General features: G+C 36.9%; 1 protein-coding gene across 1 annotated transcript in view; it reads left to right on the plus strand.

Moving 5' to 3' along the window:
• The first annotated feature begins 398 nt into the window (after positions 1 to 398).
• LOC106092319 (G protein alpha i subunit) overlaps positions 399 to 24,332 on the plus strand; it is a 42,821-nt gene continuing 18,887 nt past the window's right edge. Inside the window, exon 1 of the mRNA XM_013259147.2 lies at positions 399 to 969. Coding sequence (XP_013114601.1) covers positions 849 to 969 — 121 coding nt within the window. The 5' untranslated portion in view covers positions 399 to 848. The remainder of the gene's footprint in view (positions 970 to 24,332) is intronic.

The following is a 24,332-nucleotide window of genomic DNA, read 5'->3' on the forward strand; positions in this document are numbered from 1 at the left end:
GCCAAAATCTTGATCGGCGGCGATCGTCAACGGTTGTATAAATGAGCATGTCTCAATGGATTATTGTTAAGTATGGTTGGACGTCAAATATTCAAAGAAAAAAAAAGAGGCATATGAGAAAAATGTCAAGATTTTTTTATAGTATATATTTCGGCTCAGCAATTGTGCTGAAAGAGGCGGTTCAATTAAAGCCGATGAAAACGGCGGCGTCGCGGATGAGGCGGCTCGGCCTCGTTCTCTGCTCCGCCTCGGGCATTCCTTCATTCCTTTTCATTCGTAAACAAACAATCATTTCGTTAAACAGAGACAGCAGTACAGTGATCGTCTGCCTCGTAAAACAGAGACAACAGAAAAATTGAGAGTGAGATGACAATCATGCTACTACTCAACCACAAAATTGTTCATCTTTTCATTCGTTAAACATCATCAGCTCGTAAACAAGTAAACTCCGCGCAAATTTTTTCTGTTTTGGCAGTTTTAGTTTAGTTATGGGAAAAGTTAAATAATAGTTTTTATAATTAATAGCAGTTAAAAGTAAAATATTGCAGCACAAGATACCGAATTTACGAAAAAAATACACAAATAACCATAAAAAGTACCTTCAAAAAAAATATACAGCCGAAAAGCGCAGACGTAAACGACGCCCAATAAAAAAAAAAATTGGGCAGATTAAAAGAAATTATCCGAAAAAGGAGCAAAACCAAAAAAAAATCAATTGAAATTGAAAATTAAAAGTGTATTGTTCAAGTGATTTCTGAAGTGAAACAGTTCAGTGTAGTGCATTTATCCACAATTTACAAAGTTTTTTTTTGTTTTGTATCAATTGAACAAAATCTAAAACCAGAAAAATGGGCTGCGCCGTAAGTACAGCGCGAGATAAGGAGGCTATTGAGCGTTCAAAAAGCATCGATCGTGCATTGAGGGAAGAAGGTGAACGTGCCGCTTCGGAGGTGAAATTGCTGCTTTTGGGTGAGTCTGTTTTCTTTTATATGCATTTTGTTTACACAATTGCAATAAAAATGATTTAAAAATGGAATTAAGGGAGTCTCCTCCACTCTGATTATATTTAACTTTGTCATTTCCTTTGAAATTAAATTTTGTTGTGTTGTTAGGTGAGCTATCTTGTTTTTGTTATTAGTTCTTGTCGTTTTTTCCCGATTGAAAATTACTCATCATAAGCGTCCACGACAAAATCACCACCATATCTTATATTTATTCTTCAACGAGGGGAGAGGATTGATTAGGGTCATTCTCAGAAATTTGCCAATGTTTCTGTTGCAGTTATTTTAACTGCTTTGATACACTCATTCACCACTTCTTTTTTGTATGCTTGATTTTCTTAGCGGCTATCGTTAGGTATATGAATGTGTTTTATGTATATTTGCGTGTGTTTTGTATTTGCAAATAATGGTGTTGAACAGACAGTTGTGTGAGAGTTTCAAAGAGCGAGAGAGTTTGCTGTGAGTTTCTTTCACCGGCCAAACAAAGAGCCAATATATCAATCCAGTTTTTGACTAATTTGCTAGATATGCCAAATTAGTTGATATGACATTTCTTATTGGTTCTTCTATCGCATTTCATACGTAAATAGAACTGAGTTAGTTCTAAATTTTAGGTATGGTGCAGTTAAATTTGTCTAAAAAATATATTTAAGTTATACAAACAAGATGATTAATGTTTATAAATTTCTTTACTTACTGATGTCAAATACTCGCCACTGAGTACTTGAAGATATCAAATAACGAACTTTGACTTAACTGTTAAAAATCATTCAAGTGCAATAAACCTTATAAAGGGTTGTTAAAATTTAAAAACATGTTTACACTGCTCATTAAATCCGGATTTCAAACTACCGTCAGCTGATTTTATAAAGGGAAAACAGGTGATCGAGCTATTCAATCCGGATTTTAAGAGCAGTGTAAACGGGGTTTAAAAGCCGCTGTTAATTTTGAATAGCCTTAAAGCTTTGCTCGATTATGTATCATTCCATGGTTCAATTTGAGTTAGTCTGAAATAGAGAAATGCCAAAAGAATTGAAGAAATAATTTATCTTAAGGTGTGATTCACATTTAACATTTATTTAAAATTTTTTTAAATTGTAAAATTTGCAGTACAATCTAAAATTGTCCAATTGTGCAAGTAACACCAATTTCGCTTTAAAGGGCAGTATTCATCTTTGGCGACATGTTCGTTACTTTTTGTGGTAACGAATGACACACTTTAAGCCAAATTTTCGTTACCATACTGCTACCGAAAATTTCGCTTGCAATGAAAATGTATTCTTTGATAGGTCTATGCAAATTAAAACGTGTAATTTCAGTTCATATGTAATTCATTAGCCTAAAATGATAAAAAATCGGGCAAAACTATTAATCGATGTTTGTAGTCATTCTCCATACTCAACCAATTTCTAGTGGTGACATAAGTGTTTTGGTTCAACGGAAAATTTCGTTTGACGTGCGTACTGCACTTTAAATGAAAGCTATTTATTAACTTTTGCCCGTTTTTTAATCTGGTAACACCTTATTAGTATTTTAGTAGTAGCTGGTTACAATGTGCCGTTATTTAAGGCATAGTAAAAATTTAACAGAAGAAAGTGGCTAAATAAAAAATTAAAAAAAAAATTACATTGAATTGTTAAAGTAAAATAATGATTCAGATCACATATTGGAGGCCACCGTAGCGTAGAGGTTAGCATGTCCGCGTATGGCGCTGATCGCCTGGGTTCGAAACCTGGCGAGACCGTCAGAAAAAAATTTTCAGCGCTGGTTCTCCCCTCCTAATGCTGGCAACATTTGTTGTTGTTGTTGTAGCAGTGTGTTATACACTGAGGCGGCAGCCCTTGCCGATGAAGAACTCCATCGGGTCAATCCGGTACGTACAACCGGCTGCCATGGGATTGCAGCCGACCTCACATGGCAACATTTGTGAGGTCGCACTGCGGCACGCCGTTCGGACTTGGCTATAAAAAGGAGGCCCCTTGTCATTGAGCTTAAACTTGAATCGGACTACACTCATTGATATGTGAGAAGTTTGCCCCTGTTCCTTAGTGGAATGTTCATGGGCAAAGTTTGCAATTTGCAGATCACATATTAGATATTTATCATAGAACAGTTTTGCAAGTGCGAAAGAGGCGAAAGGCAGGGGATAACTCTAGAGCTCGATTTGTTTAGTGTTTATCATCACGAGAAGCTCCGCTGATAACTACCGGGCGCGTCCACGGGTCGCGAATAGTGGAATGTCTTCGTATACGGAGTAGCTGCAATTGCAGTCGCGGACAATCAGCAATATTGAGTGGAGAGTCTCAGTGAGATGCCGGGCTGCACTGGTTGTAACTTAAATACTGAGTGCCTGTGATACTTATTATTACCAATGGCCATAACGTTCCCGCGGCGATGGGTCCAATGGACCGCAACGAGCTTGCTCCCCTATGGAGCTTGATGAGGATGGCGACCTTCACATGCAAATGGGGCTTCAATAACAATATGCATGTCGTCGCCATAAACAAACCTGCCAATAAGGGGTCGGCTTGAAAAGCTCTTCCAAGAATAGGCTTGGAATCGGCTATTACGCAAAAGAAACAAGCTTTGACAGATAAATATAAAGGCCAGTCTGAAATAGGATCAGGAGACGAAATTCAAATTTCAATGTTTTATATCACAAAATGGAGGTGTTTGGCGAACTGCTGGAATCATCTATAATTCTAGTTTTGGTATCCTTATTAACCGTGCAAAGCGTGGAGGAATCGAGCGGAGAGTCTCAGTGAGAGGTTGTGCGGCACCGGCTCTTGCAAAAATACTGAGTGCTTATGACGCTCGATATGACAAGGCGAGTTAATGGCGCCTTTAAATAACCAATAGCCACCCTGTTCCAGCAGCGGTCGGTCCTTTGGACCGGAACGAGCTTGCTCATCTATAGGAGCTAGATGAGGATCGCCACCTCCACAATAGACACGTGTATATAACAACAACAACATCTACTCTCTTGAAAATATTATATAAAATATTTCAATGTTTTTTGTTTTGGGTTTCAAATACAAATTTGAAGATGACCGTGCTACCATATATTCAGTCTCATTGTTCACTCCATCGTCAGCGGAGATTATTTATCTCCCCTGACTGACAGCTATATCAAAACATGGACCGATATGGCCCATTTACAATACCAACCGACCTACACTAATAAGAAGTATTTGTGCCAAATTTCAAGCGGCTAGCTTTACTCCTTCGGAAGTTAGCGTGCTTTCGACAGACAGACGGACGGACGAACGGACAGACGGACGGACATGGTTAGATCGACATAAAATGTCACGACGATCAAGAATATATATACTTTATGGGGTCTCAGACGAATATCTCGAGTAGTTACAAACAGAATGACGAAATTAGTATAACCCCCATCTTATGGTGGAGGGTATAAAAATATTTCATTTAAAAATTTGCAAAAATTAGTTGGGGAAATTGGATTCGATTTCCGATTTGACTGAAAATTTGCATGACGTATTTCGTTACGGCTTTTTAAACTGTGCTAAGTGTGGTTTAAATCGGTCTATAAAATGATATAGCTGCCATATAAACCGATTTTGGGTCTTGACTCCTTGAGCTTTTAGAAGGCGTAATTCTTATCTGATTAAGCCGAAATCTTGCGTGATGTGTTTTGTTTTGACTTCCAAAAACTGTGTCAATTATGGTCTAAATCATTCCATTTCCTTACATAGCTGCCATAAAGCCGATCTCCCGATTAGATTTCTTGAATGTGATAGTCGAAGGAGATTGAATACCGACCACCAAATACCCCAAAATACTTGGAGGGATCTCATGATCTAGGGCGTGAGGTTCAGCGCTACAAGAAGGAAACTCTAGATGAGGCGGTATATCAAGTGGGTCTAGATAACTTACATGCAAACAAAATAGCTGATTCGGTGAACAGCTACTGTCTGAATGTGGTCATTTGAAAATGATCTCCAACCGGAGCACCTCAAGAACTTGGCCTCGTCCGGCAAACGTAGTAGTTAGGGCTCAATTTTGTTCCAGCAGCTGCAGCTGCCTCAAATCCTACAGAGCTAGGATTGATGCCAAAGTGCGGGATGTGTGTGTCCCAATTGTGACCTAGTGCCACACGAATCACGTCAGGTGTGTTACTACCCAGCCAAACCTACTCATTTAGACCCAGATACCTCTGTAAGAACTCCACTTTAGTCGCAGAGTTCCTGGGTCTGGATATTCAGCAGAACCAAGAAGACCAAAGATAGAACACAACACACTGTTACACAAAATTTTTAAAATTTCGATATGAAAACTTTACGGAAAATATTCTAAAACTATGGAAAACAAAATTTCTATTACTTTTCGGCTGTTATTTCTTTTAGACCATTCATTAGATTTGTATGGTCTGCCGGGCAAAATTAAGTATTTTTGACATTAAATCTACAATTATATCAATGCCCATAATCTCTAAAAAACCCCCATACGGGCATACCATAAAATTAAATTTCATCAACTAATCACATTATTACAAAGATTGTGGGTGCCACGTCAAGGTTGCCGTATAACATTGACGATCGAAATTCATTTAATATTTAAAAAGTGAAAACGTGGAAAAATTCACTTTTATTGCCCAACACACAAAAGATAAACAAGCTCAATGTGAGGGAATTTTTCAAAGGTGACTTCGTTTTGGTATACATCCATGACCGACCATCATCCATATTTCAATGTTTGATGTTTCATGGAATTTAAAAATTTTTCTTCAAATTCTGAAAATTGCTTTTCAAGTATGTACAAGTACTTACTTCTCTGTACACATTTTGAAACAAAATTGACGGTTTATTGAATATAAACAAAACAACGAAGTGTATTCGCCCCCACTTTGATTTCACGATGACGACGAAGATGATGACTATGCCGATATCATGATGATGATGACTATGCCGATGTCATGATGATGATAATGATGATTGTAATCAACAATAACCGCTTTAAAATAATTAACTGATTCTATTTCAGGAGTGAGAAGAAAAAAATAATAAAAACTAATACTTAAAGAGAAGCGATGAATAAGCGTTTAGCACATGCGTTTGCTAAACAATAAATAATTGGGTGAGCTGACTGCCGCCTTATAGAGGCGAAATATGATTCAATATCATAGTTATTTGTTGGATTGTGCTGTTGTTGTTGGTTTAAAAAAGAATTTCCCCGGTTTTGAAATACTGAAACGTATTAGATAAACACTATATTTATTTGTTGGTAATATGAAACTGGAATAACTACTGCGATGACACAAACATAATGAAAGTGTTATAAGAGATCTTTGCAGTACTCTTTTCTCCTCGAAACTTCAAAGAGTACAAAAATAAAAAACTAGCATATTATGTCGAAATCATATAGCCATAATAAAATAATGATACTTATCGGTTTGTTGTATTTTCTTTTGGTTCTTGTTGTTATTACTTCTGTTTGCTTTTTAACGTACTTTTACATTTTGTTCGGGAAATGGTATGACCAAATTGAAATAATCGGAGAATATTTACTTAGCAACTAAAGGTTAAGAAATGAAGGCGGCAGCCGCAGTTGGCCGATCTTATCAGTGAATTTACTTGCTTTTTTCTCTTTATTTAATTAAGGCAAGATTTTTTGTTTATAAATAAATAATCGTGTTTCGTTGGACTTTATGTGTTCCGTATTCTCATGGTTTTGGGAGTTTTTGTTTTTGCTTTAATGATTGTAACTATTTGTTTTACATTTCAGGTAAGGTAATTGTTACAAGAATTTGAAATAGGGTAGAGCAACTAATTTTTATTTTGTTATCTTAACACGCCATACATGGATTAGTTTCTATATTTTTTTATTTTTAAATTGATTACTTTTTTGTAGGTCGCTAAAATCAAGATGGATTGAGGTGGGAGAAAAAATTATTTAAGCTAAATTTTGAAAATTTTCGTAATACAGTTTGCACGACGCACAGGGGGATAGAATCAATGAAAACGATAAAAAAAAGTTTCACTTAAAAAGTATCTACAACTTGACCTATTTACAAAAGAAAAACATTAAAGTATTTGACCAATTTTTTCATTAAAGACTAAACAATGAAAGCACTATTTTAGAGCAAAAAATTCCAAAAATTTAGTTTTTGCATTGTTTGACTACCAAACTGTATAACTTTTAACTGAACAATTGGATGTGGGCAATCTTTGCGGCAGAGTAAATTGCGTTGCAAATTTTGTCATCAATACAAAACATTCACCAAAATGAAAATTGAACCACAAATACCATCGTAAATCTCAAAATACAAAGCCTGTTTGAAACTCAAGGGGACTTTTTTGAAGGGATTTTTAAAATTTTCGATATTGTACCACAAATGAAAATTTGGCATCACAAACGAAACTTCCAAATGCCGAGATGACGAACTTTAGGGGCCTACCAAGAGGAACCCGGACCACCTAGGGCCTTGATGTTTGCACATGATTTTGTTATCTCCCCAGCTCTAGCCGTTCAAAATTTCAGCCATCTCTACCCGTTCTTAAACTACAGAGTGAAGGGAGTGAAGATAAAGTCCCCGAAATAAAGTCTCGTTCTTGTCTTGGCTAAACTACTTGTACAGAAAGTTAAATTCTCGTATAACTGTTATAAAAAAAGACTTTAACGCCTAAAGTCTTGTTGAAAAGTGTTATAAAAATAATTTGGCCAGAAATGTTCATAAAAATTTATGCTACAGCTGATTTATTAGAAAAAGGCAATAAATAAGCAAGTAAGAGCGTGCTAAGTTCGGCCGGGCCGAATCTTATATACCCTCCACCAAGGATCGCATTTGTCGAGTTCTATGCGCAGTATCTCTTCTTAGGCAAACAAAGAATATTGATAAGAACTGTTGTGCTATTGGAGCTATATCAAGTTATAGTCCGATTCCGTCCATAAATGGATGCTGAACATTGTATAAGTCATTGAGTAGTATTTCAGCTCATTCAGATAAGAATTGAGCCTTGTAGGGGCTCAAGAAGCAAAATAGGGAGATAGGTTTATATGGGAGCTGTATCAAGCTATTGATCGATTCAGACCATATTAGATACGTATTTTTGCAGGTAGTGAGAGAAGCAGTTGCACAAAATATCTTTCAAATCGGATGAGAATTGCGCCCTCTAAAGGCTCAAGATTGGGCCATACTTATCACAGTTATTGGAAGTCATTACAAAACACCTCATGAAAAATGTCAGCTAAATCGGATGAGAATTGCACGCTCTATGGGCTCAAGAAGTCAAAATCCAAGATCAGTTTACATGACAGCTATACCAGATTATGAAACTATTTGAATCATACTTAACACAGTTGTTGGAAGACACCAAACACTACGTGCAAAATTTTAGTCAGCTATATCAAAACATGGACCGATTTGAACCATACTTAGCACAGTTGTTGAAGTGATACCAAAACATCACGTGCAAAATTTCAGTCAAATCGGACGAGAATTGCGTCCTCTAGAGGCTCAAGAAGTCAAGACCCAAGATAAGTTTATATGGCAGCTATATTAAAACATGGACCAATTTGGCCCATTTACAATCTCAACCGACCTACACTAATAAAAAGTATTTGTGCCAAATTTCAAGCGGCTAGCTTTACTCCTTCGAAAGTTAGCGTGCTCTCGACAGACAGACGGACGGACGGACATGGCTAGATCGACTTAAAATGGCATGACGATCAAGAATATATATACTTAATGGGTATCTCAGACGAATATTTCGAGGTGTTACAAACAGAATGGCGAAATAGTATACCCCCATCCTATGGTGGAGGGTATAAAATGGTTTTTTTTTACAAATTTTTCGATTCTATCCCACTATTCGATAGAATCGAAATTGGTTTAGGGTTTAGATCTTGCCTTTAAATATTAAACGTACAGTTTTGCTTTCCTAAATCTTTCGCAGAAAAATTATGTGACTCAGTTTCAGTTTCATATTTACTCACACATTTTTCAACCATTTTTGCTCTCTGTCCGTCTCTTAGCAATTGTTCCACTTTTCACCTTTGCTTAAAACGGCGGCATAAATTGTATTTAATCAATCACTTAAGCCATATGTGAAACATTTAAGCACCAGCATGTGAGTACCCAGAAAGCAAACAAACTGATAGACACCGGTCGGTCAGTTTTCAACACAAATCAGAAAATGTAGCTAAATAAACATTCATACTTAGCAAATAAGAGCAATCCAACATATTTTTTTTTGTATGGTCGTATGTAAACACATACAGGGATCATAACACCATGTTTTCAATTTCGCAAACAAACCCACCGAGTGTAGGGAATCTTCATCCCATTAGTTGTATTGTGTGTTTGTAAATTAGAAGAGATCCCCTTAACACCAGCTTGCCATCACATTGCCATTTACGTTGTGTGCCAGTCGGCTCGTTCCTCCACGGTATAAATGCATACATACATACATAAAAACATATGTATAATGAGTATGATGATGATGATGCTGCTGCTGCTTGGCCTGCCATTGTATTGTATGTTATGTAGTTTTGTGTGTGCCTGGGGAACAATTGTGGTATTTTTTGTACTTTTTCTGCCAATATGCATTACAACAATCGAGTTCATGTACAAATATCATTAAGTGTAAGTGTTATTTTGTTGGATCTTTTTTTACGCTGATATATCTCCCGCTAAATAAGTAATTGTATTCATTGCAAATGATATCAAGATAGAGAGAGCGAGAAAAAGAGAGTGTGTGTGAGAGTTCAGCGGAGAGATATTTGCATTGAAGATATGAGAAAATAAGAATTAGACATATGAGTCGTTTTGAAGTGTGTTAAAATAAATCAGCTGGTCACAATGGTAGCAGCTTGAGTTAAATTAAATTTTGGTAGGCACTGACGAGTCCGTTGGCAACGCCACGAGAGGAAATATTGTAATGTCTTCTAAAGGTGATTGGATTATATTATGTAGTGTCATTTCAACCTGTAATGCGGGGTATATTATTGTACTCCTAAAGCCTTTCAGTCACGCGCTATTTTGCATTTGGCTCCATCCTATCCAATTTTGCAACTGTTGAAAAAGTCGCAATACCTAGGCCTAATTGTTGATAAAAGGAGCACACTAAGACGTAAGACAACCACACAGCACGGGGTAGCTTTGTGCACCACACAAGCTGGAACTTTGAGGTCCGATCTTTTTGGTGTTCTTTGCTGTCACGAGAAGTTTAGCTGCGAGCTACCGGGTGTGTCCACAGGTTGCGGATAGTGGAATGCTCCTTACGGAGTAGCTGCAACGGCAGTCGCGGACAATCAGCGGTACCGAGTGGAGAGTCTTAGAGGTCGGGTGGCACCGGATTTAGGGAACTCGTCACGCTGAAAGAAGACAGGTATGACCACAGTTCCGATTGGAATACAAGAAAAATGCAGAGAAATCTGGGGTGGATTTTAGACTATTTACCACAAAGACTGATTCAATTTCGCAACTTCAAGGTACTAATTATCAACAGATTGGCCGTCTGATGCTGTTAAGTGGGGAACGAAATCCACATTTTGATAACAAATTTTCTGCCTTCATAACTCAGGATTTATGCTAACAGTATCCTGACTCGCAAGCACGGCACTGAAATGCGTGGCATCCCACTCCAAACTTATGATATAGTGGTGATTTGGACTAGAGCTGCAAAATATCGATGGCACTGTCGATTTTAAATTTTTTGACTGAATATCGATTGATATTTTGGATGGATACTAACGGAAAGGTTATTTTTTTTTTGCAAAATAAAACTAAGCAATCCGACACTGAATGTATCCTGTAAGATACATTGCGCTTATAGATGGCCCAATTTTCGTCCGATTAGGCAAACATTTTGTACAATGATTTCTTTCGTGACTTCCAACTGATTTTATAAATTTTAGTTTTATTCGATCTGTGCATTGATAGTGCTTCTATATAAATCGATCTCCTGATTTTTAATTCTGATTTTCGTTTGAAATATAGGTGATGAGAAATTAACGATAGTATCGATACTATCGATATTTATTATAAAAACTGTCGAAAATATCGACTGTTTTGATTATCGATAGTTTGCCAGCTTGGCTTGTCATCGGCGACCGGACCGGTTGTATGTGTCATTTGCCGAATCACTGAACCTAGTTGACGAATTTACCAGTACGGGAGCGGCGTGAAGGTATGAATCTATACATGATTGCCAGATTATTGAGACTCTGGCCTGACGTCAAACAGAAAAGGACGAAAGAACAATTTTCGGTTAGTGACCTCTTACTGGTTACACTAACTGCAGTCATACATAATCGGTACTGTGAAACCTGTCGTGAGCACTATATTCATTTCCGGGTATGAAGTGGCTGTCCTACACCTCCTGTAACTTAGGCCTCACAATTGAGCAATCTAGCCTCCAAGTAGCGTTACCGTTTGTGACCCAAAATGGTCATTTTGACCCTTTTTATACTCTCCACCATAGAATGGGGTTATACTAATTTCGTCATTCTGTTTGTAACTCCTCGAAATATTCGTCTTAGACCACATAAAGTATATATATTCTTGATCGTCATGACATTTTAAGTCGATCTAGCCATGTCCGCCCGTCTGTCTGTCGACAGCACGCAATATTAAAGCAATTCTTTTCTTTGGTCCTTTGTTTGCCTAAAAAGAGGTATTGGGAAAAGATCTCGACAAATGCGATCTAAGGTGTAGGGTATATAAGATTCGGCCTGGTCGAACTTAGCACGCTTTTTCTTGTTAAAACCTTGACACTTTTGTCCCCCTTTTTAATCAGTACCCTTTTTTTCAAATTTTTGCTCTATTTTTTCTTTGTTTACATTTTTCGTTCCTTGTAACGACGTACTGTTGTCTATTACGTTTCTCCGTCAAATCCACTTGCATGTTCGTATTCAATTCGTTTCCAAATTTAACGATATCATCTGATTTTAAGGAAGGAAAACAGATATCGTTCACTTGACGTATGAATCGATTACGAAAATATTATTGTTGCGCTCTAAAAAAGGGCCATTAGATTTGGTATGAGGTGGCCTATGCGTCAGATGCATTGCCGTTTGAGATAATTACATCTGAATTTTGACTTTGGGTCCCTGATACTCATTCAGCACTGTGGAAAACCAGTACTAATGGAGGGATAAGGGTATACTAACAATTTTTGATCGTGGTAGTAGGAATTTCTGTAGAGAAAAATAGGTTAGACTTTAGTCACGCTAATGAAATTGCAAACACTGAAATTGAAGATATGTTCTCTTTACCTTAACAACAGGAATAAAGTCACCCTAATAGCCCATGATTATTGAATATAATACATAAACAGCCCAATTCTGAAAACTTCCTGGGAATAAACTCCCAGCGAATAAATTACTCCCTCGAATAAAATCCTCCTATTCTGATTGAATGGGGAGAGAAAAAATATGGGAGAGAGAACTTAAAATTTTCGAAACCAGCTGTTCCGCCGCAGCTGTTTTATTTTGGCTAAACATTTGACTGGAAAAAAGAACATCAAGTGGAAAAATAAGCAAAAATAATTTACAAAATTTACAAACATGTTTAGTGTTGCTTTTTTAATGTTTGTATCTTAATAATGCACAATTATGGCCTACAGCTTGCCACCATTTTCTTGTGTTGTGATAACAACTTTCCGTCTTCATACAACAATCGTTGGCTAAATTAGATGCTCCCACAGAGGTCTGGTGGACAGATAAATAGATTGAATGTGTCGGATGTGTGCCCCGCATGGTTGCATGCGGAGCACACATCCAGCATGTTGGCGTTTTCCCTTGCCAGAAGGAGTGAAGGAGGCTGACTTGTAATATAGTGGTTTGCTTCTCCTTCGTCGTCATAAAAGCTATGGTGGTCTGTCTGATGCGCCGCTTTATCTAAAGGCCTACTTTTATGGAGCTACAACTTGAAGATCTTATCGACATTTCCGGGCGGCGGTCGCTTTTCTTGGTGGCTGGGACAGCTGCTGGACATAATACTGCCGAAAAGCGACTTATGGATTTATTCCTACTCCTGCGAAGTAAATGCTGTCAAATGTGGCGCGAAGTATCTTTGAATAATTGTCCACGAACATTCCATTAAGAAACAGGCAGAAGACATTTTGGACATCATTGAGTGCAGCCAGATTCTACTTTAAGCTTACGTTAAGGGACCTCCTTTTAGTATCCGACTCGGATCTTCTATGGTGGGTACATGACATTTTTAAACCGGGAGAACCTAACAAAATTTTTACCTAATTTTGATGAAAATGTGAAAAATAATTTCCATACATTTTAAATTGTTCGTAAATAATAAGAAGTGGTACCATTTTTTTTATAAAAGCAATAAAATTTATAATTTTTTATCCTAACTCCCTTACATTTGTTTGGGGGATTTTTTTTCAAGTTTTATCGTCTCATTCTCCTTTTTATATATATTCAGAATAGCTACTTTTTTCCCTGGAGAGATTTCCCTTTTTCGAAGTTTTTTTGAATAAGGGAAAAGGGATAAAGAAAAAACTCCCAGTAAATTTTTATTCAGAATTGTGGAAAAGGGAGTAGGGCTGAAGAAGTACTACAACCATCGACCCGTGGTGCTATACATTGGACTTTTTATCGCAATGTTTTCTATCTGTGTAGTTTGGTGATTTTCATTGTTGTTTTTTTTTGTGGAAATCGTTTTTGTTTTGCAAAACATGCATTTCCCCATAATGACAATGAACAACAATTTTACACAATAGCAACAAATGGTGGCGGCAACAACAAAAATCACTAGAGAGAGAGAAAAATACAAAAGTAATTGTTTGACGTTTGTTGCCTTAATCATAACCAACCACAGGTGGAAAAAAAACTATAACGATCATCAGCAGAAAGCAGATTGTGGAAGAAAGGCCAAAAGTCCAGGTAATGCGGATTGTTCGTTTTTTTTCTTTCCATATCATAAAAGTGTTGTCTGTTTGTTTTAATTGCAATGAAATTTTCTTTATTTTCCACTTATTCAAGTGGTTGTGGAAATGCATCTCTCGTCTGTTCAAGGCCTCTGTATTGGGACTTGCAATGCCGTCTTCTTTCCTACTGCTTTCACACTTGAATGATTTCAATACTTTCCCAAGTAGTATTTTCCCACAATTCTTATAAGTTGTGATATGCCCCGTCTCTCTCTCTCTCTCTCTCGATATCAAGGGATAATATAGTCCAGTCTCCTATTCCTTGTTTCCATACATTATCGAGACGCAAGCAAAACAACCCTCTTCTACTGTTTTCCGCATGATCTTGTTGCATTCGACATCGTTCGTCATGCCACAGTGGCATTGATGCAATCTTATGTGCTCGATTTTTTTCATTCCTACTGAGTGTGTTATTTCACTTGCCCCGGAATGTTCATTTGTTCTTTCGTTATTTCTTCTACAGTGCGTTCCTTTTTCGTCCCCTTTTACAAATGGCATTGCACATTCCATTACTGTACTGTGTGTTGTTCGCGATAAGAAATTTCGGAGGGAAGTTTATTAATGTGCAAACAAGACAAATGTGAATGCGATGGCAATGGCAGAGCACAGCAAGACAACCCAAGGAAGTATCATTGGTGATGACGCCAGTTGAGGAAATGCCGTTTGAAAAGCATTTTTCATAAAAATCGATTTTATTGACTCTAGCAATGAAGATTTCCTTAATAAGCGGCCATGGGAATGTAGTTGTCAGTGTTGTATTGACCCCTTCTCTTCTTCATAGCGTTAATAATGAATGTCATTGATTTTAAAGAGGGTTGATTATATGATGAAATAGCAGAAGACAAAAGTTGGGGTTGTCAAAGATATCTAAAGCAAAATATTTTACTTATTCTCGTTGATAAAATTTTGATTTTCATTATTTAATATCCATATACATACATATTTTATCGAAATTGGATTATCATTGAAAATTCTTGAACATTTTTTGGTATTTTTTTTTCGAACTTTAATATTAAATTTTAAATAAAATTTTGTCGAATTGAATAAATATTTATTGAAAAATTGATTGCTATAGAAAACTAGTTGAACCAGTCCCACTCCGCTTCTCTTATTTCTCTCTCTAATGTATTTTACTTGAAACCAATATCTAAGTTGTTGGGCCCCGCCGAAATCTCTCCATTGATGTTGAAGAATCTGGATTCATCTGGAGTTGAGTACCTTACTGCTGTCCTCAACCTGTCTTTGAACACTCTTATAGTTCCCGATGTCTGGAAAATGGGCAGAGGGATCGCACTACTGAAGCCTGGAAAGGACCCGAGTTTGGCGGAGTCGTAAAGACCGATCTCCCTTCTCTCACCAGTGGCAAAGACTCTTGAGGCATTACTTCTCCCGAGCCTCGTAGGAGAATTTCCATTCGCCGCGCATAGCACAATAACAGATTTGCATGCCATCACCGCACACATTTGCCATGGCTTCAATCAGCCCAGGCCATGTGATAGGACGGTCCTCGTGACACTGGATCTATCGAAAGCATTCGACACGGTCAGCCATGCCAAATTATTTGAGGACATCGCGATCACGTCCCTCCAGCCAAGCCTGGAACGCTGGGTCGCGATTTATCTGTGTGGTCGCCAGTCATTTGTGGAATTTAGGGATAAGAAGTCGAAGCACCGTAGAGTGAAAGGGAGTTCCCCAAGGTGGGGTGATATCTCCGGCACTGTTTAACCTCTACCTATCCTCCATTCCTCCCCCTCCAGACAGCATAGAGATTGTATTATTTGCGGACGATTGTACGATCATGGCATAAGGCCCCCCACCCATTGTTAACATCTGCGATAGGTTGAACATCTACCTCAACGAACTTTCGCTGCAAGAAATCTGAAAATATCTGCCACCATATCTTCAGCCACATTGTTCACTACAAATACGCGTGAGGTGAATACTGAGCTGATTTTGATGGTCGATGGATGGAATGATTCCGACCATCAAGTGTCCCAAAATACTTGGTGTCACATTTGACAGCTCTTACACATTCTCCCCACATGCCACAGCAATTTGCCATAAAGTCAAAAGTAGAAACGAGGTCCTCAAGTCACTTGCTGGCAGCACTTGGGGTGAAGACAAAGAAACCTTGTTGACCACGTACAAAGCAATTGGCCGGTCTGTGGTAAGTTATGCAGCGCCAGTATTATCTCGTCAACTTTGTGACACGCAGTGGAATAATATTCAGATCTGTCAGAATGCCGCCCTCCGAACTGCGACGGGCTGTCTCCTCAGTTCTCATATGGACCACCTTAATCAGGAGACAAAGATCCTACCTGTGCGAAGACATAACTACGTGCTGTCTAAGCAATACCTTTTCGGGTGTTATCGCAGAGGCCATCCAAATCATCATCTTGTGGATAGATATCCATCGTCCAGAATCCTTAAGGTAGATCTACATGATCTGGAGCGTGAGGTTCAGCGCTACAAAAGAGAACCTCTAGATCAAGCGACATATCAAGCAGGTCTAGACAAAATTCATGCAGACACGGTAGCATATGCGGCCTTGGTGAATGACCGCCTTCCACTGCACCTAAAGAAATTGACCACCCTCGGCAAGCCAGAGTAGTTTTGGCTCAATTACGATCCGGCAGATGCAGCCGCCTCAACTCCTACAGAGCAAAGATTGATGCCGCCGTGCAAGATGTACGTCCCTATTGTAACCAGGGACTGCACGATACACATCATCTGTTTAACTGCCCCGCCAGACTACATTATCAATATATGAACTTATTTGGTTTTGAAATCGTATGATGATAAAATGTAGAGCAAAACTCTATTTTGTCACACCACCGTTTCTTATTCTGACAGACACAATTCGGTGCACGCTCATTTTTAGTAGGTTTTAGAAATGGCAAAAAAACGCAGCCACTGACTAAAAATCTTGCGAATGCGGTTATCGAAACAGGCTTGAACGATGTTTTCAGTTTTTTATTCGTCTATTGGGTGGGACCCTGAGCGGCGATTATGAATTCTATGCCCACTATCGATATGCAAGAAAATCGTCTTAAAATTATGACAATCTTTTTGCATCCCAATTTTGTCATACAATTTTTTTTACAAAATGTACATAATTTAATTAATTAGTCGAATTTTCAACTATATTTTAAAAAGCATTTTTTATAGAAAATTTCATACCTATTGCAATAAATATTTTTGTTTTCAAAAATATTCAGATCCTCTGTTTATAGGTAGTTTGGAAAAAAAACATCACTGAGAGAAAGTGTTTTTTTCATTATCGAATATTTATTGTCTTCGAAAACAGACCGTTCTATAACTGTCTATTTTGTGTTTGAATAAAATTCTTTTCCTTGCCTTCCACCCTTGTTGCTCTTTTGCGAAAATGGTTCGAATGCCGGTGGAGAATTAACAACATCAATAATTTCTATGATAATTTATGCACAGCAACCAAGCGAGCGAGTGACTGAACATAACAGCCACCAACTTCGACATGTGTTTTGGTTGATAAGATAGATAGAATTCTTTTTTTTTTTCTGAATCGATTTTATTTTCATTAATTTAAACAAAATGTAAATTAAAAATCTTACGCATAAATTAACGGTATGTGGTGGTTTGTGCCGTATAAAACATTTATAAACACATTCACATAAACATACTGATAAATATATAATAATCACATGATTGTGTTTAAACGCCGGAATGTTTGAAACATGCAGACAGACCATCGATACTATTGTTTATGAGAATAAATAAAATCCATTACTGGGTTAAAAGAGACTACAGACAGACACACATACTTATGTGCATGTATTTGGATCTCGGTTTTTTTCTTCTCTTGATATTTTGCTATTGACATTCGTGTCTTATCAGTCAGAGTATCAAAGAAAAAGCATGCATGTGACAGCATAAGAAGCAATAGCGGTATTTTTTGCTCTCTGTCTAACAAACGATAACAAATAAATGACGTCCATAAAAAACAAAATTAATAGAAATGGAAAATATGATTGAAATAAAATTTTATTGTGCTCAATTCGCCTTGGGCTACTACGAAGAGAAAGAAATTATTGTAAGCTGCTGATAACACAAAATGAGCGTTATGATTGGAGTTTAGGACCTAGGCAGGTGGGTTAATGGGTTAAGCAGATTGTAACTATAAACTGATCATTGTCTGCTTGTGGTCCACAGTGGTTGTTTTTAAAAGATTATTTTTATTGCACTATTCTTCACACATTGGTAAATTTACTTTCGTTTAAATTCTTACCAGAGTGTAAATTTCCTTCTTGGATTATTTTTAAGTGGCTTTGTGCTAATCAATAGCTTATTGAAAAAAATGTATGGCTTATAAATGCCTTAAAAAGAAAAACGTTGTTGTTAAGCATATTTATAAACAATTAAAAGTTTTTTTTAGAGTAACTATTTCCTTAAATAGAAAAACAAGTAGAAACTTGCTAATATCGGCCGGGCCAAATCTTTGGAATGGATTCTACTACAAATTTACACAACATGAACTTAGTTTAAGGGCATAATTTTACTCAACGTACCATATTTCTGTAAAACTAGGCAAAAGTTGAAGCTTCTAGGTGCCGTAGAAGACTTATAGTGAGATCCGTTTATATGGGAGCTATATCAGATTATAAACTGATTGTGAGAAGACTTACCATAGAAATTATAACAAAACACTAAGTACACTAATTTCAGCTTAATCGTATAAAAATTGAAGGCTCTAGGGGCTCAATATGTCAAATCGGTAGATCGGTTTATATGAGCTTTTTTTTTCAAGTTATACACCGACCATACTTGGAATGAGTGTTGAAAGTCGTAACAGAACACTAATTGGATAACAATTGTGACCTCTAGGAAATAAAGAAATCAACTTCGAGGACCATTTTATATGGGAACTATTTTTTTTTATTATATATAATTTTTATACCCACCACCATAGGATAGGGGGTATACTCATGTAGTTATTCCGTTTGAAACACATCGAAATTTCAATTTCCGACCCTACAAAGTATATATATTTCGGATCGTTGTAAAATTCTAAGACGATTTAACGATGTCCGTGAGTCTGTCCGTCTGTCTGTTGTAATAACTCTAGAGCCTTCAAAAATTGAGATATTGAGCTGAAATCTGGCACAGATACGTCTTTTTGTTGCACGCTGGTTAAGTTCTTGAATGGGCCAAATCGGACCATATTTGGATATAGGTGCTATATGGACCGATTTTCTGATAAAGGGTCTAATACCCATAAAAATTTTAACCGATTTTGCTGAAATTTAAAACACTGAGTAGTTTAAGGCTTCCCGACAACTGATCTAAATATGGTTCTATATGTAGACATAGCTACCGATCTCCCGATAAAGGGTCTATAGACCATAAAAGCTTTATTTAACAGCAACAGTAGAGTATTTTAAGCCTCCCAACATCCGACCTAAATATGGTTCTGATCGGACTATTTTTAGATATAGCTGCCATATAGACCGATATGCCGATAAGGGGACCGAAGCCCATAAAAGCTTAATTTATTACCCGATTTCGTTGAAATTTGAAACAGTGAGTCCTTCTGAGCCTCGCGATATCCGATCTTAATATACTTCAGATCGGTTTATAATTGGATATATCTGCCACAAAGACCAATATTTTGTTCAAAAAAATTTAATAGTGACATATATATTAGATATAAGTTATCCAATTTTCACCGGATTGTGCAAACCTCCGCATATATACCCGAGGTGATGGGTATGCATTTTCACTTGTTTATATATAATTTTTTATGTCCTACATCACCACTGTGGTACAGGGTATTATAGATTTGTGCATTTGTTTGCAACGCTAAGAAGGAGAAGAGCTAGACCCATTGATAAGTATACCGATCGGCTCAGAATCTATTTCTGATTTGATTTAGGCATGTCCGTCTGTGAGTCCATGTATTCTTGTAATCAAAGTGCAGGTCGTATTTTTTGTCCGACATGTCACCTATTTGGCCCAGGGACAAGCTATTGATTTTGAAAAAAAAAAAAAATTGGTTCAGATTTAGATATAGCCCCCATATATATATCTTTCATCCGATATGTCTTTTTAAGGCTGTAGAAGACACAATTTTCGTCCGATCTTTACAAAATTTGGCATTGGGTATTTTATTTCTACATATGTGTGCAAAATTTCATAAAAATCGGTCCAGATTTAGATATAGCTCCCATATATATCTTTCATCCGATTTCGCCTTTTAAGGCTGTAGAAGCCACCATTTAGGTCCGATCTTTACAAATTTTGCATGAGGTGTTTTATTAACATCCACACATATGAGCAAAATTTCATAAAAATCGGTTTAGATTTAAATATAGATTTGGGCAATAGCTTCCATATATATCGTTCATCCGATATGGCCTTTTAGAATGTAGAATCCAAAATGTTTGCCCAATTTTGCATGAGGCGTTTAAATTGACGTTCCAATACGTGCGTAAAATTTCATTAAAATCGGTCCTAATTTAGATATAGCTCCAATATGTATATTTCATCCGATATGGACTTTTAAAGCAGTAAAATCCACAATTTTGGCCACATTTCTACAATATAGGGCGTGAGATGTTCTATTTCATGTCCCAGTATGTGTCAATAAAATTGGCACAGGTTTTGATATAACTCCCATATAATCTTTTATCCGAAATGGCTTTTTATTTGGTATAAAAATTAAAGTCTGACTAGATTTCGAGATAGGTTCTACATATAAAAAATACTACATACACTAGGTCGTGTAGGGTATTATATAGTCGGCACCGCCCGACTTTTGCCTTTCCTTGCTGGTTTTTAATATCGATTTCCCGTGCAGTCATATTTACCGACCAAGGCAGTATGAGACTCAAATGAAAGATCGCGGAATCAATGTCCCCTTTCGGGACTATTCCTTGGGGGTACGTCCCACCTTAAAACAAACTGAATTTATTTACTGACTATTCCAATGTGGACCCACGTTGGAATGGTTAAATAAAATCTATTTGTGAGTAGACCTTAAATCGGATATCTTTTTTCCAAGTGTCTGGGGGCATCCCAAATAGGACATATTTACCGAACATGGCAATATAGAGCTAAAATGAGAGATATTAGGGAGTAGAGCATGAGTTTTTTTACCTCCACATTAGAGGCGAAATGTCTTAGAGGCTATCCCCACCAACAAAACTTCCCCAAAACAGGACTTATCAACCGACAATGGAAGAAATGTAGGGCCAAAAAAGTATTTGATAGTAAATGAAGGCGCAGCGAAGCTTTCCCGCTTCAGCTAGTTCTCTTAAAATTTAAATTTTAATTTTAATCGTGCTGTTAACACGAACTGATTTCAATTTTTAAGCATCTTGCGATAAATTTCATAAGTGATGATTGATTTTTTCTACATATTTCCGTTGGCTATCTGTCCCATCACCTTGCATCACTTAATCGTATTATAAATGTCAAATGACATCGAACTTCACACTTAGTAGACGACGTAATTTATTTTATTATATAAAAAAAACTATCGACATTCTTCAGCTTCTTCAAGTTTATCAGCCATCTGTAAGTAGTGAAAAGACCAAATAAACGAGTCTACAAAAGAAAACGGACGGACGAACAAATGAAGCTGATAAAGAGATAACAATGGTGGCTGATGATGGAGTGTGCGCGATTTTCGATGCCTGATCGTGACACCGACAATAAACTGATGATGAGCAGGTCGTCAAAATGATGATGCTTTAATTGTAATTGTTATCTGTTTGATGCTTTAGAAGCAACAAAACAACTCTTATTTGTGGTGTGTTTTATTCAGCTAATCAGTCATTTCTGTTTTTTTTATATTTGTTGGGTGTCGCTTTCGTCGTCATTATGGGGTATTTTAAAACCAGATGGTGATGTGTGTTGAGGTTTTAAAAAAGTGACAGTTCTTAAATACGCTTAAAATTAATAAAAAGTCATGTCTTGTCGGCCCAAAAAAAAATCTTAACCCCAAGCAAAACATTTGCATAATTTTTTCGCTAATCAAAACACCTTTTTTTATTGTGTTGACTGACCACCTCATTGAGGAAACATGATTAGCAATTGTTACTCGTATTATTGGTACTTATTATGTAAATAAGTATTAAATAATTTATTTTTTTTTATATTAATTGATGTAGTTGCAATGCAAGACATGGATGGATGAATGAATGTATAGCCGCCTTAAATGCTTTGAGTTTTTCTTTTCATTTTCTTTTTTTGGTATGGTCGTCGTCTTTATGTTGTTGCGAATTTTATTACTTTCACTGTGGAGTATAATTACAATTTTTTGCATTATTAGTATTATTATTATTATTATTGTTGTTGTTATTGTTATTACTATTATTAGCATTATTATGTCTAGGGCATTCCAGACTACTAGATTCGCAACGACTCTATCATGAACGCCGCCTACACACTGCCCGTTGGGTGGGGGAGGTAGTGAGGGCCTTCGATTTGTGTGTTGCCTTAAGCACGCAACAATGGATTATGGAAAGAAAGAAATGATTGCACACGGAATGTTATACCATGAACACTCATGTAATTGACATTTAATTACAAAATGCTTTAACTACAAAGAGTTTCTAGTAGTAGATAAATGTTTTGGAGTTAAATTTCTAAATCGTTAGGGGTTATTTTGAAGAAGAGCTGCGGTAGCGAGAACAGTTGTCTAGGTATATCTAATGTCATAACCTAGGTTTTTGAACATTTAAACAAGATTTTGGTTGCAAAGAAAAAGTTTATGATACTTATTGGTCCCTTTAAATGTATTTGTATTTTTCGTTGTTAGCCACATTGGCATTTCACCTATCCCATTGCCGATGTAGTTGTATTTTCTTATCATGCGTGTTTTATTTTCACATTTCTTCTTATGGAAATCCATGCAATAATTATTCAAAGCTCAAACCAATTATAATATGTTCCAATGGCAAACGAACGGTCTGGGCAAATATGCCAGAAAAGAAAACAACACAATTTGACCAAACATTATTACGTGAAGCTTTTTAGTATTATGGTAATACAGCAATAACATTATTAACAACAATTATTATAATAAGTCTGCAAGTGTTGTAGTAAAAAGCCACAACAAACCGATAAACAACACTTACACTTGTTCAAAGAGTATTCGAGAGACGCACGTCAAACAACAACAACAACAGATTCGCAACATCAATCAATCAAGTATCGCATGAAGGAATTTGTTCAGCTCAAGCTCAAGCTAAATGCAAAAGTGCGATAATCGAGTTACTTTTTTTTTTGCTTGTATGTACGATATGTGATGTGAAATGAAACCCATGTTATGATATCCGATATACACATGTACGAGAAATAAAATTTTACAACGTTAACGGCTTTGCTCAATATGGCGTACAAATTCAATTTAAACATAAAGAAAACAAGGCTAATGTTCATTTCATATCAGAGCGGGCAGCTGGTTTACAATAATTGTGATAGGTATATGAATCGGTTTGGATGACATGCAATTTGAACAATAAACAAGAAAGAGCGTTCTAAGTTCGGCCGGGCCGAATTTTATATACCCTCCACCATGGATCCCATTTGTCGAGTTCTATGCGCGGTATCTCTTTCTAGGCAAACAAAGAATATTGAATAAAAACTTTTATGCTATTGGAGCTATATCAAGTTATTCTCCGATTCGAACCATAAATAAATGCTGAGCATTATAGAAGCCATTGTGAAATATTTCAGTTCATTCGGATAAGAATTGCGCCTTGTACTGGCTCATGAAGCAAAATCGTGAGATTGGTTTATATGGGAGCTGTATCAAGCTATTGATCGATTCAGACCATATTAGACACGTATGTTGAAGGTTATGAGAGATGCCGTTGTACAAAATTTTATCTAAATCGGATGAGAGCCTCTAGAGGCTCAAGAAGTCAAGAGCTCAGATCGGTTTATATGGCACCTATATCATGTTCTATACTGATTTACGCCATACTTAGAACTGTTGTGGGAAGTCATAACAAAAAACCTAATGCAAAATTTCAGTTAAATCGGACTTGCGCCCTCTAGAGACTCAAGAAGTCAAGACCCAAGATCGGTTTGTATGGCAGCTATATCAAAACATGGACCGATTTAAACCATACTCAGCGCAGTTGTTGGAAGTGATACCAAAACACTACGTGCAAAATTTCAGTCAAATCGGACGCAGCTATATCAAAACATGACCGATTTGGCCCATTTACAATACCAACCGACCTACACTAATAAAATTATTTCTGCAAAATTTTCAAGCGGCTATCTTTACTCCTTCGAAAGTTAGCGTGCTTTCGACAGACAGACGGACGGACATGGCTAGATCGACTTAAAATGACATGACGATCAAGAATATATATACTTTATGGGGTCTCAGACGCATATTTCGAGGGGTTACAAACAGAATGACGAAATT

This window comes from Stomoxys calcitrans, chromosome 1, assembly GCF_963082655.1.
Source record: "Stomoxys calcitrans chromosome 1, idStoCalc2.1, whole genome shotgun sequence".
NCBI lineage: Eukaryota > Metazoa > Arthropoda > Insecta > Diptera > Muscidae > Stomoxys > Stomoxys calcitrans.